This window comes from Rhizophagus irregularis, chromosome 8 (genome assembly GCF_026210795.1).
Source record: "Rhizophagus irregularis chromosome 8, complete sequence".
Taxonomy (NCBI): domain Eukaryota; kingdom Fungi; phylum Glomeromycota; class Glomeromycetes; order Glomerales; family Glomeraceae; genus Rhizophagus; species Rhizophagus irregularis.
In genome coordinates, this window is record NC_089436.1 from 1,613,513 (window position 1) to 1,628,554 (window position 15,042).

Here is a 15,042-nt window from a genome sequence, read left to right on the forward strand (position 1 = left end):
GAAAAATACCATATCAAAATCCGGTTGAAACAATCTGGCTTATGACCAGAAATGTCAATTTTAATGGGATGTATATATCCAGCTATTTAAATAAAAAAAATATCTATTTTTTTTTAAATTAGCTGGTTTCGTGCATTATTTATAGTTTCAAGTAAGGTAATTTGCAATGATCACAAATAAAGTATTTTAAATATCTTTAAATATTTAAAGTTGTTCTAGCGATCTATGTTGTATTCATCATTTTGTATGGTCACACATAATATATGCATCTTTAAATTTGAAAGACCTTTTTGTCAAATGTTGATGCAGAAGAGTAGATTAGTTCTATTTATAGAATTAGATCATTTTATCTTTTATCTTCACCCACTTACTGTGCAAACATTGTGTTTATATAAATAAATGCACTTTCTCCCATTCACCCCTTAAGCTTCGGTTTGATCAAATTATTTCAATTTTTTCTCTCCAGGCTAAAATATATATATATATATATTATAATGAATATGTTACGTTTTAATGGGTTTAAATGCCTTTTGGTACTTTCGATATTGTGTTATTTAACACATCCTGTTTTATCTGATTGTCGTGATGCTACATTTGATGTAAATTTCGACTATTTTCCTGATAAAGTTTATTTCGATAATGGTAAGTGTTTTTTATTTTTATTTAATGCTGGTGATACGCACTACCTATATATTAAATTTCCGTTTTTTTCATTATTTTAAACTTAGACATAGGAACGAGCAACTCCGGATTTAATGTGACTTACCACAATAATTACGTTATTCTCACTAATAAACATACTTCTGAAACATATGTTCTATATTGTACCGCAACTCAGCCTGCTGTAGCTGCTGCCACCAATTATATTCAAGTTCCAGTGACAAATGTTGTAGTTTCTGATCGAAGTTTTATTTCATTTTTAGAGGTAAATTATTTTTCATTCCTTTCTTTTTTTTCGGTTTAAAATGAAAAAAAAATTAATTAGTCTTTATTTTACTACAAAAGATTCTAGGGGAAGAAAAAACATCATTAAAATATGTTGATGATAAAAAAACTATTACCTCTCCCTGCTTACAAAAATATAATTATTTATATGATAATTTCAATTATGCAAATACATCTTTAGTTTCAAGTGTCGACGTCATATTTACGAACAAACCTTCAAATACAGGAGGAAAATATGTTACAATTTCTTATGATGAAGACACTCCGGCGTTACAGGTAAATTGATCAGTTTTTATATTTTGTGTAATGCAGAGTATGTCACTAATTTATTTTTATTCTTGTGTTACAAAAAATTAGAAAGCCGAATGGATTAAATACATGTCACTCTTTTTTAATAAAACTGCTATTGCTAATGAAGCTTTCGATAAAATTAGAAGCAATTATTTTTGTCACTTGGATAATCTTTCTAAAGTACCAAATGAAACAAAAAAGTCAATTGCTTGGGTGTCCCTCGAAAGTGATAAAACTTTCACCATTAAATCATCTTCATTTTATCCAAATGTTACTTCGGATGCAGGTATGTTAAAAGAGATATAAATTATAAATATTTTAGTTCATGCAAATAACATAATCATTTTTTTTTCTAGCCGCTTTTCTCTTGAATCCCCAGATAACAACTGATCTTTCGGTTGACGATTTAAAACAATACATTTCTGGAGCATACATTGTAATTGATATGTCAGATCTTATTACACAATATAGTACACTTGATGCATGGAAAAATCTCTTTGGATATAATCAAACATCAGATCTTCCAAGATTTCTTAAAGAAAAACTTTTATTCCGTACTCACAAGTTATTAAATTCTAATGGAAATGACGATTGGTCGGAAAGTTCTGCATCTCGACCTGATTTAATATTACAAGATTTGATAGCTATACAATATCCATCATATCAGAAAGATTACGTTGTTAATTGGTTTAATAAATTCGCTGAAACTGGAGATGAAGTCGTTATTTCAGCAGATAAGTGTAATGACGCTACTTTCGGTTTACCAAAAACTGATTTTGGAACTTGTGTGCCAACTAAATTCCTTGGTGATGGTAGAAACAATAGTGGAATTCAAATCATGGATGTTGGTAGAAATGAAGGTGATGATAATCATAATAAAGATGGTGACAGTATTAATAACGATAAGAAGGAAAATAAAGTGAAGCCTGGTGTTATTATTGCAGTATCTTTGGTAGGATCTTTATTACTACTTGGTCTTGGAGCTGTGTTATTAGCAGTTTCAAGAAGAAAATACAGAGAAAGATTTGTTAAATTAAGAGATGAACCAGTAGTTCAGATGGATAGTGTAAAAGAAGTAAAGGAAGTAAAAGTTTAAGAAAGTATATTTGGATATGATAAATAGTAAACTATCCGTATAGAATATAACAAGTCGTTTTATTATTGTATATTTATGTACATTAAGAATATTAAGAATTTATTTATATATAATTTTAATAAATTTTTTTTTTATAATCAAAAGCGAAAACTAATTTAAAATGATAACTCGAATTCGAAATTGAAAATTTGTATATTTCACAATAAACCTAATGATAACTTGGATAAACCATATATAGAATAGATAATAGTAAAAAATAGACAATGAAAGTTTGCGTAATAGTTTTGTTTTTTACAACATTTCTTTGAAGAGTAATCGGGAACAAGCACACAACAATCGGGCATACAATAAGAGAACAATTAGCATATTATAATTAGACTACAGATATAAAGAAATTTCTGATATGAAGAATCGTCTTCCAGAATATCGTTTCGCATTTTATAACAGTAAGTGATAGTTATGTTCCTTGAAATGTTTATTTGAAATTATGGAGAATGAGAAGCAATTAATAATTCGACTACAGATATCAATAACAAGTATTCGAATACAAAGAAAATGGTATGGAGTATAGTTTATGGTAATCAATAAGAATGTAGGAAGTCTACAACACTGATCCTCTATATTGATTTTTTTCTTAACCTTTGGACATTAGTCTTTTAGAATAATTTTATCATCATGAGAGCTTCGCTCGGTTATACTGGTTAGAACTCAATATGTATAACGAATTCACAGTAAAGCAATATAAAAATCGTTTATAAATTTTCACATTGGGTAAATGGTCATCGGTCCTACCGGTCCTACTCAGTCTGGACCGGTCAATCCCAGGACTTGTAGGACCGGACTGCGATCTTTCATTTTTTCTTAGCGCAGTAGGACCAGTCCTGAGACTGACCTGGTCTTTGTATTGGTCTTTATATATAAGTTATTACATGCATATTGAAACTTCTAGAAAAGACTGTCTCCCTGTCTCCAAGGTAAAAAAGAAAATTAATGTTAATAAAGTATAATAAATCCATCTTTATACATGTTATTTGCTTATAATATACGTTTGGAATGGTTCTATAAATAAAAAATTTTTTATTTGCAGAAAAAAGAAAAAAGACTGATCAGTCTTAAAAAGACTGCAGTCCTTAAAAAGACCGTCAGTTTTATTGTACGTGTTACTGGACCGAAAGACCACGATTCTACATCAAGACCGTCTTTTTTAATAAAGTATCCAACACCAGCTGTTTTATCACGTGTTCATGCATAACTCTGCATAACTCTGGCCAAATTTGTCAAGCAAATGTGGAAACCGTGCTGTATAAATTGACATTATAATACTGATATAAAGTAACAGGAAACTGTATTTAAAAGATCTTTAATATAATGGTACCGTTGCATTGCATCTTCAGGTAAAAGCTATCCAAATTAATTTTGGTATAATTAGCTATATTGGATAGGTGATTTTGAAGTTATTGGTATTGTGCATAAATTTTTTGACAGGAATCTACTGTATATACCTTTAGATCATTAGCTGGCTGATATGCTGATATATCATTCAATTGTATTTGTTTCATAGATTTGTTAATTTGTTCTAAGTTGTTTGCATATTTTCACATTGAAGATGTAAATAAAGACTTCTTCAATAATATTCTCCCAATTTTTACTAGCTGTTCATAGTTATGCTGCTGATAATTCTAATGAAGAAGCTAATTTTTCAAGTTTGTTATGCTCAAGATTATATTTAGCATGGTTTCCAGTAAAATAATAAAGATTATAATTTTAGTTTTTTTGATATTGATCTAATTTATTGAATAATTCTTCAAGTAAAAGTAGTCATTCTATAAATTTTGTACAATGTGGATCTATGTACCATAATGCTGCTATTAGATATTCAACAAACCTTTTTCCAAAAGTATTTTATTATTTTTGTGTTTTGTTTCTCCATTCAACCATTTTACTTTGAAATAATTTAATGATATTATTATAAAGTAAATCCATGCTAGGGATTGGAATTAATTCTGCAATAGTTGAATTAATCGAAAATTGTTTCTGAATCGATTAATCAAAAATCGCATAAAAAAATTGAATCTGACGTTTAAACAATTTTTTCATTCTTATGACCTTTTATGATCTTAGTCAATTGTTTCCATTGATGTTTGACCTAAAAATAATATAAAAAATTTGTGTTTTAACAATTAAATAAAATTTTAATTCTGGCCAGCATTAATTCTTGGCCGGAATTAACTTAGTGTAACTTAGGGGATTTTGGTTATAAGATGGCACTGAAGCCATACGGGCGCATTTTTGGAATTTGACATACCCTTCATATGAGGACAACCGGTTACATCGAACAATTTAATATATTATTGACACACCTCTTACCTGAATTAATTGGTTAGATTTATTATAACCAAATCAACATATGTCTCAAATTAGCATGATTAATTATATAAGAAAAGTATCAATTATACAGTTTTAAAATATTATTAATATAAACTGATAATTTAGACCATATACTAATTTTAAAATATATGTCAATTTGATCTACAACAGACTAATAAGCCTATTTCAAAAATGCGCCCATATGCTTATACCAATTAATAGGGAATACATGCGTTTATAAGTAGCTAGTGCTTCTAACAGATCAGTTCAGATCGGATTCAGCTTAAATTTGATCTGATCTGATCTGAATCTGACCAGATCTGGTTCAATTTGATCTGAATCTGGTTCAGATCAGGGGCCCCCCGAACAATATATATAAAGGTAGGTTTTGAGTTTGTTTTAACTAAGCAACTATAAAAATTTTTTCCTATGTGAGATTTATTATTACTTATTTGATAACATAATTTTTAAATAGTCAGATATAATTATGCGTAACAGAGTATTAAATTATTAATAGTCAGATATATATTTGCGTAGCAGGATAGAATTTTTTAATATATATATATAATATAATATATATTTACATTTTCACATTAAAAAAATCTAATAAAATATGTAAACAAAGTTATAAACATATTTGTATAAAAAAAATTTACTATTTTTAATACAAAGAATAAGTTAATTGTATACGTAATACAGAGAACATTTTTAGATGGGATCATGTAACATGTTTTTGATAAAATAAATACGCGTCCACATAACATTAAAATTATAAATCATATACGCGTTCGTGTAATATTTAAAAAATATATATTTAAAATGAGAGCAATGGGTGGATGAGAAGGGAAAAATAAGTGTTTTTCTGTTTTTTTATAATTTTACACTATAATTTTTGTAATAATCAATAAAAGTTATTTCATTTTTACTTAGAAAAATATTTTTTTTGACAAATTTTACAGTAAATTTTAAAAATAAAAATTCTGTGTATTGGTGGCGTTATAAAAAACATGAATAAATCCATAAATATCTATTCAATCATGATATAAATTTATATGTAAGCGATTTGAACCTTTGCTCCGAAGAACAACTTTCTTTTAAGAAGGTTTTGGATGTTTTACTTTTGAACTGCACTAAATTACGGCTACGAAGTCACAGAACAGATATATGAAATATTAATAAGAAACATTTATAAGTTGTAATATTACAAAAAAATAATAATAGCTTTATCCATACATTATTTCAAAAATTTTTATTTTTTTAGTTTTTTTTATATACATATTTTATAAAAAAAATTATATATAAATATATATGTCATAAAATAAGTTGCTTAGCAGTGTAAAAAATTTATGGATTAGATAAAAGTTTGCTTAGTATAGTAGACATGAAAAATATTTGCTTATTGACCTTAGTAAATTTTAAATTTTTTATCTGACCTATATATATATTGTTCGGGGTCCTTTCAGATCCATTTGAATCTGATTTGAATCTAATCTGAATTTAGTTCAGATCTGATTCTTATCTTTAGAGTTCCGAATGAGTCAGGTCAAGTCAGGTTAATTGATAAACCTAACCTGAAATTTTTTTTTAGGTCAGGTCAGGTCAGGTTATATCAGATTATCTGTTTGATCTGACCTGAACTGAAATCTGAAAATTTTTAGGATTTATATTAAAATATCAAAAAAAAAATGGTGCAAAACATTTTTTTGAAATATTGTGATTCAGTTTTTTATATTAAAATTGTATAAAAAGGTTAATTGCAATACTGCAAACTTTTTAAATATAAAATAAATATAAAAAAATGAATTCTGATACTGCAATTCACTTTTATTATATAAAATCAATATAAAAAGTGAATTATACTGTAATACCATAACTCACTTATTATATAAAATTATAGTTTCAGATCAACAAGTCATTCAGGTTATACTGATGTTACAATCTGAACTGATGCTGAATTGCTAAACCTGGCATGAAAAATTCAGGACAACCTGTCAGGTTACCTGAATTTAGACAACCTGTTCAGAACTCTACTTATCCTAAAAAAAAGGAAGGGAATGTTAATTACATTTCTCAAGTAAAAATAAAAATAAAAATAAAAAAAACAAATTTATCATAGTTCATTCTTTTAAATCCTAGTTGTTCAGCTTCGTCTCACGTCCAGATTTCCTAAAAAAAGAGAACGTTAATTATGTTCCCTTAAGTAAAAAAAAAAAATAAAATAAAAGAAACAAACTTACTATAGTTCGTTCTTTTAAATCCTAATTGTTCCTTTGTCTTACGTCCAGGTTTCCTAAAAAAAAAGAAAGGGAACGTTAATTATGTTCTTTTAAGTAAAAAAAAATAAAATAAAAATAAAAGAAACGAACTTACCATAGTTCGTTCTTTTAAATCCTGATCGTTCCTTCATTTCACGTATAAGTTTTCTAAAAAAAAAAGAAAGGACTGGATAACACTTTTATAAGAGTATTATCCAGTTCCGCTATAATGCTATCTAGTTATGAGTAAACTGTTACCTAGTTACGAATAAATTGCTATCTAGTTATTTGTTTTCATGATCTGTGGCTATTTTATTGCTTTATTGATATCCACTTGTTTTTATTGCTCTGTAACCTTTTTATTACTTTGTAGATATTTGCTTGATTTTATTACTCTATCCTCTTTTTATTACCTTCTAGCTATCTGCTTGTTTTCATTGCTCTGTGATCTTTTTGTGGCCAAGATGCTAAGCCGGCAATGATTGCAAAAAAATCATGTTGTGATCGTGTGGTGCAGTTAATTTGCTAATCATATTTTAGCTGGCACTATAGCATAATTTCTGGCCAATCTTTAGGACGGAATATCTTGGCTTCCTGTAATTGGTTTCATGCGGTTTTGTAGTCGTTTAAAAAAGGGCATTGAGAGCTTTTCAATGATGCTAAGATCGCATAAATCGGATGTCTGGATGTCGAGTTATTGAGTTTCAAAGTTTTGGAAAAAAATATGGATTAATGCTGGCTGAAATTAATAAAATTTACTGCGCCAATCACGTGTTCAGTTTCTCGCCAATTCCAAGCACTTTCCCGTCACTTTTGAGTAACTTTTGAGAGCCTGATTTAGTGGTCAGTTGGTTAAAGAATCGGAGGTGTGATAGTTATTATTATGGCTGGCTTATTTGATTGCCGGATGAGATATGAAGTGCCGAATTTGCAATCCATCTATTTGTTAAAGATGTGTTGCAATCCATTCACTTACTTTTTGATTGCCGGTGAGGCACAAAGTGCCGATATTGTGCCATTCTTGCAATCCCGTCTATGACCATTTTGATTGCTAAGGATGAGGCATGAAGTGCCGAATTGGTTCAGAATTTACAGCTTTTATACCCTTTTTCATGTATTCTTCTGAACCTTTCTGCCTTACTGACCTCTTTCCCGCTTATTACCTGGTGACCCACTTGAGTATAACTTCTTTTTTCTTTCCTATATATAATTCTGCTTGAGTGGGTCACCATTTTTTCACGTATCCTTCTGAACTTTTCTGACTTTCTGACTTTTTTCCTGCCTATCGCCGGTAGTATCTATAAGCATTACTTTCTATTTTCTTTCCTATATATTATTCTACTCGTGGATACTACCAAATCTATATCCTAGTTTTTATCCCTGCATTCCTTGAACTCTTTCTCATATAATTACTACTTTTGGATACTTTAGGTATTACTGCATCGATTGCTTTTGGGTATTACTTTTGGATACTACCACATCGATTACTTTCTTTCGGTTTAGCACTAGATATTACCACTATCCCAGTATTTTGCTAGCAAACATATTCGCTTAAAATTATATAAAATTTTTATTTTGAAGATTTACAGATTTTTATGTAATTTTATACTGCTTTCTTGCATATATATACTATGCTTCTTGCGCAAAAAAGTCTGGGCTGTGCCCTCCCGTTTATTTTAACTTTTCTGAATTTGCATATATCCAGATCGATTCTTCTGAGTTCTGACTAAACTAGTTTGAAGCTGATGATCACTACCACAAATTTCTGTATATGATATTCTATTATGCCTATAAAATACAAGACGAAATTGATACTAAAGCTCTGGCATATGCCCAGAGGCGTGAAGGAAGATGCTTAGCTAAAGTTAGTCCTAATACATATTTATAGAAATGTAAGAAAAATTATCAATGGGAGGCGCCATATAAAATATGAAGCAAAATTATAGGTGATGTAATATTTGCCTTAATATATCAGAAAGAACATGCCAGTATATTTTTGAAGATTTATTAAATAAAAAATTTCCACTCTGAAAACCTAAATTCTTGGAGGAAGTATAATGAAGAGCTAGGTTTGGACTTTGAATATAGTGGTAGCCAACATTATCAAATTGTTCCTTTTTTTCACCTGCAAGGACAGATGAATCTAGACGTACAAATCTGGCGTGATTGGAAAAAAAGAGCGCTATGCTACAGGGAAGGAGTAATTCTTATAACTATACCCTACTGCATAGTAGATTTAGAAACTTTTATAAGGAGCGCTTATACGTATTTGGTTATCTCCTAATACCTACCTAGGAGGCAACATAGGCTCTTCTTTAATATGCATTAATTGTTCTCTTACAAAGGGACACTGAGGTCCTGAATCATCTAAATAATATAAAACAGGTATTGGAGGATTTCTCCCAACAACAATTTTCTAGATTTTATGCAGGTTGGGAGACCATATCAGATCTGTTATTTTGCGTCATTTGAAAGGATCATTTTCTCACTCTCCAGGAGCAAGCAAAAATCGAATAGTAGTACTCTTTGGTAGTTGTGATTTATTAACACCTATTGGGTGATTATATTTTACTGATGGTTTGGAATATATCCGCTCAAGTTTTGTGGCGTCATTAAGACTCATCTCAATCAATTGAGTTGGGCTATTATTTATATTATCAACAATTTTTCTTGCAAACTGCTCACATTTTCTACAGCACTTGCCAGTAGGTAGGAAAAACTCTATTGAATACTGATTTTTAAAAACTCTATATTTGAATAATCCAGCATAATGATCGATCATTGTGAAACTTGTATGCCTGAAACGTGCTATAATTTTTTGGATCTTAATGTCATGTTTATCCATTAATAAAGTTACGTATCCCATAAACTCAGTGCCCTTATCATATTGTATTTTTTGAGGCCAGTTAAAAGGTTTATCAGGATTATCATATATACTCTTAAATGCTTCCGCAACTTCCTCACTGCTCTTTGATGTTAAAAAAATGAAATCTTTATATCTAGTCGCGCAGTCTATAACCAATAGTACATAGTAATATATTGGGCCATTATTTAGTAAATTTGTATTCACATCTTCATTATATGGTATTTCAATTAAATCATATTGGACATTGGTGTACAGTATTTGGCTTCGTGATTTTAGAGTAACTGGCATAAGGTATATGCTTTAGTGAAGGATGAAAAATTTGATATATTGCCTGCCTATCAAGCCATTTTTTTACATCAGTAAATGGAAAGCTGTAGCCAGCTTTTTTACAAGTGTCCTATAATCCCTTAGTATTTTGATAAAAACCCTCAGAATGATAATATAGTTTTTGTAAAGCAAGATGCCGGTCTAAATCATGAGCTTTTTGAGAATCAATATTAATTGTAGGTGTTTGTTTTGCTATAATATGGTCTAGTTCTCGCACTTTCTGAGAATCAATATAAATAACTGGTCTTTTGGCTTGGTGCTTTTCCATTCCAATTTTTATAATTACGAAAAAAAGCTGGTATCTATTAAGTCAGATTCTACTCATTAGCTTGGACATTTTTTTTCCTACACTTATGCCTAGCTTCTAACTCCTTCTGCAGGTTTAGTGGAGTATCAAAACTTAGCAGACAGATTGCAAGGGGATCATCTTCCGGCCTAGTGAGATCAAATACAACAAACTTACCTTTGTAAAGGTAGCTATTAATAACCAAAGATACATCTTTCACATCATCAGTATATCGCCCAATGATTTTGGATACATCTTAAGAGTTGCTTCCTGCATTATATATTACTAAAAAGGAGATATTTTCACAAATAATTATTAGAACATGATGGTACTTTTGAATGACATAGCATAGAGAAATATTTTGATGACGTCCATGTGTAAAAAATGGAATAATTTGATTTTGGATATATTTTGGAGCCACTAAGGTTGCAGGCGAAACCCCATAGTAAACGCGAAACTTGACAAAACTATATTAAAATATTAATAAAAATTTGGCGAAACTTAACTATAAAAATCATATGAAATGACAAAACTATAATAAACTCTTATAAAAAAATTGACAAAACTGAGGTTTAGACGTTTTGCCAAATTCAAAAACCAGTTTAACCTGCAACCTTAGGAGCCATACATAAATTCTCAAAAATAATTACAGTACTCCTTTCTGGTGAAAAGGATTTTACATTAGGGATTCTTTCTGATGATATGTAGCTGAATCTGATATTCTTATAATAGGGCGCTTTAGAATTACTTGCAATCAATCCATACATATATCTAACAAATGTCCATTTTAGTTTGTCAGGATGGTAACCACAAACTATTAGATTATTACATTTAATATATCAGGATCTGCCCTTTTATCTTTTATGTATATGCTCACTTTTATCTCCAAGAACAAGGTTCGGAAGTAAATTAGTCTTACCTGTACCACTTCTCTCTGTGACTAACATAGCAAATGGCCATGACATTGCTGGATGTCTAATATTTTGGAAAGATTCATGCTTTGTGGCCTTATCCATATTTATAAGGTAAAGTTTCATAGGGGATAGTTCTGTCTTTTAGTTCTTCTATGTATCAGATTGAAAATCCATAACTATAATTTCTATTTATGGGTATTTTATAATTCAGAAGATTTTTTTCTTCATTAATAAGTGAAATAAAAGAATATAGATAAGAGAATATACACCATAGAAAGTATATGATTAGTAATACTATTGTGAAGATGATTGCATGCTGAAAAAATGAGGAATAAGATGATTCTGAAGTTATTTTAGGACTAGAGATTTTGTTACCCTTCTCCAGTCCTTTATCACCTCCAATCGCTTCATTTTGCTTAGATTCGCTGGATGTTTTTGAAATATGCTCTAATAAAAGAGAATTAGTTTCTTGAAGGGTGGAATCTTTCTCTATCACTGCCTTTTGTGCTGAAAGTAAATCATCTCTCACCCGCATTAATTCATCCTTTTTTTTGGCCAGTATATCTTTTAACTCTGTATTTGCCAATTCTAAACTAATATTTTCATTAGATAGTTTTATGTATTCCAGTTCAGATTTACACTTTAACAGTTTACTCATAACTAGATAGCATTATAGCAGAACTGGATAACACTCTTATAAGAGTGTTATCCAGTAAAAGGAACATTAATTACGTTCCCTTAAATAAAAAATAAAAAAAAACTTAAAAAAAAGGAACGAACTTACCATAGTTCGTTCATTTTTTTAAATTCTGATCGTGTTGTTAGGCTTCGTTCATTCAGGCTTCCTACTAAAAAAGAAGGTAACCGTTAATTACATTCTTTCAAGTAAAAATAACAAAAAAAAAGAAACGAACTTACCTAGTTTGTTCTTTTAAATCTTAGTCATCTGGTTTCGTCCATTCGTCCAGGAAAAGGTTTTTTAAAAAAAAAATTTTTTTTTTTATTTAAAAAAAAATTTGATCTGAATCTGTTCAAATCAAATCAGATTTTCTTGTGTTATAATCTGATCTGATCTGAAATTGAACAGATCAGAATTTTGAAAATTAAACCAGATCTGATTCAGATCAAATCTGTAGATTCAGATCAGATCAGATATTTTTCAGAGCACTATAAGTAACTATATAGCCAAATTTGTATAATGTTACTGCACAAAGGCTTTTGCTTAAGCAAAACTATTTCTAATGGTTAAAAGTGGTTAATTTGACTTAGAAAGTAGTCGATTTGGCCTATTGAATGAAAATTCATAATTATTATCTACTTCAAGGCCAAATTGACCATTTTCAAGAGTGACAATCATGATGTAATATTAAAAGAATAAAAAAAATTCAATTTTACATAAAAACTATGATTATCCAAATTGTGACATCCCAAATGTCATGATTTTTATGTATATAATATCGATTAGAATTGATTAATCGAAACCAAAAATTGAATTTTTAAATTGAATCTTGAGATTTGATTAATCGAGATTAGTTAATTCTATAATCGATTCTTAAAATTAGAATCAATTCCTATTCCTAATCCATGCAAGTATTTTTTTTTCTATCCTGAAAGACAAATATATTGTAAAATATTTATAATTAAATCAAACGCATTTCATCTTTCTTGAACTGTAATTTCAGTTGTTTATAAAATAAACTTAATATGTGTAAAATTAAGTTCAATTAACATAGATATATCACTTTGCAGTTTTTTTTCTATATAAACTCATTTTTCTGAAGGTTTTCTTAATAATACCTAAATATCTCCTCTAACTGGTAATATGTAATTATATTGTAAAACTAGCAACAATCTGTAAGTAATATCTTTACAATTTTATCTGAAACAATTATTTTTACTTCTTTAAGTATGTATACAATAAAGAAACCTATTATACAATATGATTTGAATACAAAATTGAGTGGAAAGTATCATTTTATATATTAATAAAAAGTTGTGGTTGATCTATTGGTAAAATACAGCTGATCTAATGGTTAATTTTAATGATCTATTTTTAAATCACATGATTAAATTTAACCAATCAAATTAATAAAATATGTATTATTCAACTATCCTTTATTTATCTAATAGAAAGGAGGAGTTATGTTAAATAAAGCTTTGAATTTGAGCGGCCTTATTTTCTAATTTTATAACTCTAGTTTTAAGTTCAAGATTTTTAACCATAATTTTATTGTTCTTAGCCTTAATTTTATCATTTTTGAACTTAAGCCTAGTATATATATTTTTAATGAATCAGTCACTTTAAAACTATATATCCCAGATTGCATATTTACATAATATAGTAATATTAGTATATTAATAATCAAAAATAAAAAATTCATGTAATTTTTTCTTACAGCCCATCAGTGAAATTTAACAAGATGCAGATATTTAAACTTCAAAATCTGTAATGTTCTGCAATACCGCAAATTGTAATTATTCTGCAATTGTCTATTTGCGGCACCATTCTTATCCATGCATGCTATCATGTTTTTTGGTAAATCATTTATCACTATATTTAATCATGGTACTAGTATTTCACAAACATATGATCCTTTATTATTGATTTCTTCTTTTTTATATATGTTTTGTATTTTGGCGATTTTTAAATCTTGAACTTATAATTATTTATTAGTTAATGAGTAAAGTAAAAAATTATATAAATGAATTTCACAAGAATTGCTTACCAGTTACTTACATTGATTCTAACATTCGTTTTGTTAGATTTTGCAATTTTTCAGACTTGTCTAACCATTCTCCATAATTAATATTATCCAAAATCTCGTTTATATTAATTTTTAATTTTTTGTTTTGGATAAATTCTTTACAAGTTTCCATTATATTATAATTCTGTTCTAACTTATATTTTTGAAATGGTTTTTTAAAAATATCAGAAACTGACCTAGGCATATTTATAAAGGATTTTAACTTGATATTTAGAAACCTGAACAAATCAAATAATTGAATTCAAGATTCTCCACATTTATAGTATTTCTTTAAGTTCCGTTTCTATTCTCTTCTATATGGTTTTTTCATAATTAGCACTTTCAGTTATACACCATTCAACATCATGCTTTAAAACTGTAAATTTGTATTTGCATCTTCATATCAAACTTTAGTATTGATTAATAATGCTTCTATTTCTGAGAGTGAATAAAAATCTTTGAATGCTATTGTAATTTAAAATATATTTAAAATTAGTTTCAGAACTCATTTGACAATTAATTTAATTTTACATCACAGAATTAGATTAGGTTTCCATTTTTATAAAGTCTTAAATGTCAGCAAAAAATATTTGATATGTAGCTATATATTAATATATAGTATAAAACTAGTTACTATAGTTGGGGACACAACAAATCATCAAGTTGTTTCAAATTGAGATTTTAAAAAATCACGTGATATACATAATACTAATTTGCGATTAGTTAAAAATCAAACCATATCGGGAAATGTTTTACTTTATTAATCATCAATATTTTCAAAAATAAAATCTGGAACAAATTTTTCACTGCTTTTTTTCTTTTTTTAGCTATTTTTTAACAGTGTTGTGCTTGTCTCTTTAGTCGTACCATGGGAAAAAATTTTATGATCTGCATTACCTCTCAGCCAGTCATAGTTCTGGCCTAAATTATAGAATTTTGTCAAATTCTGGC

At 28.5% G+C, this 15,042-nt stretch overlaps 4 protein-coding genes across 4 annotated transcripts; 1 reads left to right on the plus strand and 3 right to left on the minus strand.

The window, feature by feature from the left end:
* Positions 1-424: 424 nt before the first annotated feature.
* Positions 425-2,489, plus strand: OCT59_028251 (uncharacterized protein). Its single transcript, XM_025313202.2, has 5 exons — positions 425-642; positions 729-925; positions 1,006-1,221; positions 1,303-1,522; positions 1,593-2,489. The coding sequence occupies exons 1-5, from the start codon at positions 495-497 to the stop codon at positions 2,330-2,332; spliced, it is 1,521 nt and encodes a 506-aa protein (XP_025188030.1). The 5' UTR covers positions 425-494; the 3' UTR covers positions 2,333-2,489.
* Positions 2,490-9,439: 6,950 nt separating this feature from the next.
* Positions 9,440-9,736, minus strand: OCT59_028252 (uncharacterized protein; the record flags this gene model as incomplete). The annotated part of the gene is made up of 1 exon (XM_066147168.1): positions 9,440-9,736. One exon carries the CDS (start codon positions 9,734-9,736, stop codon positions 9,440-9,442), a length of 297 nt encoding a protein of 98 aa, XP_065993906.1.
* A 1,299-nt stretch (positions 9,737-11,035) lies between these two features.
* OCT59_028253 (uncharacterized protein) lies at positions 11,036-12,005 on the minus strand (the record flags this gene model as incomplete). The annotated part of the gene is made up of 3 exons (XM_066147169.1): positions 11,036-11,247; positions 11,311-11,481; positions 11,723-12,005. The coding sequence occupies 3 exons, from the start codon at positions 12,003-12,005 to the stop codon at positions 11,036-11,038; spliced, it is 666 nt and encodes a 221-aa protein (XP_065993907.1).
* A 2,075-nt stretch (positions 12,006-14,080) lies between these two features.
* Positions 14,081-14,296, minus strand: OCT59_028254 (uncharacterized protein; the record flags this gene model as incomplete). Its single annotated transcript, XM_025324112.2, has 1 exon — positions 14,081-14,296. The coding sequence occupies one exon, from the start codon at positions 14,294-14,296 to the stop codon at positions 14,081-14,083; it is 216 nt and encodes a 71-aa protein (XP_025188031.2).
* Between the last annotated feature and the right edge of the window lie 746 nt (positions 14,297-15,042).

Excerpts from the sequence above, each read along its gene's own strand:
- OCT59_028251 (XM_025313202.2), top strand. The coding sequence starts at position 495 with ATGAATATGTTACGTTTTAATGGGTTTAAATGCCTTTTGGTACTTTCG. Across the intron at positions 643-728 it reads TAAAGTTTATTTCGATAATG|ACATAGGAACGAGCAACTCC; the intron begins GTAAGTGTTTTT and ends TTTTAAACTTAG. Across the intron at positions 1,523-1,592 it reads AAATGTTACTTCGGATGCAG|CCGCTTTTCTCTTGAATCCC; the intron begins GTATGTTAAAAG and ends TTTTTTTTCTAG.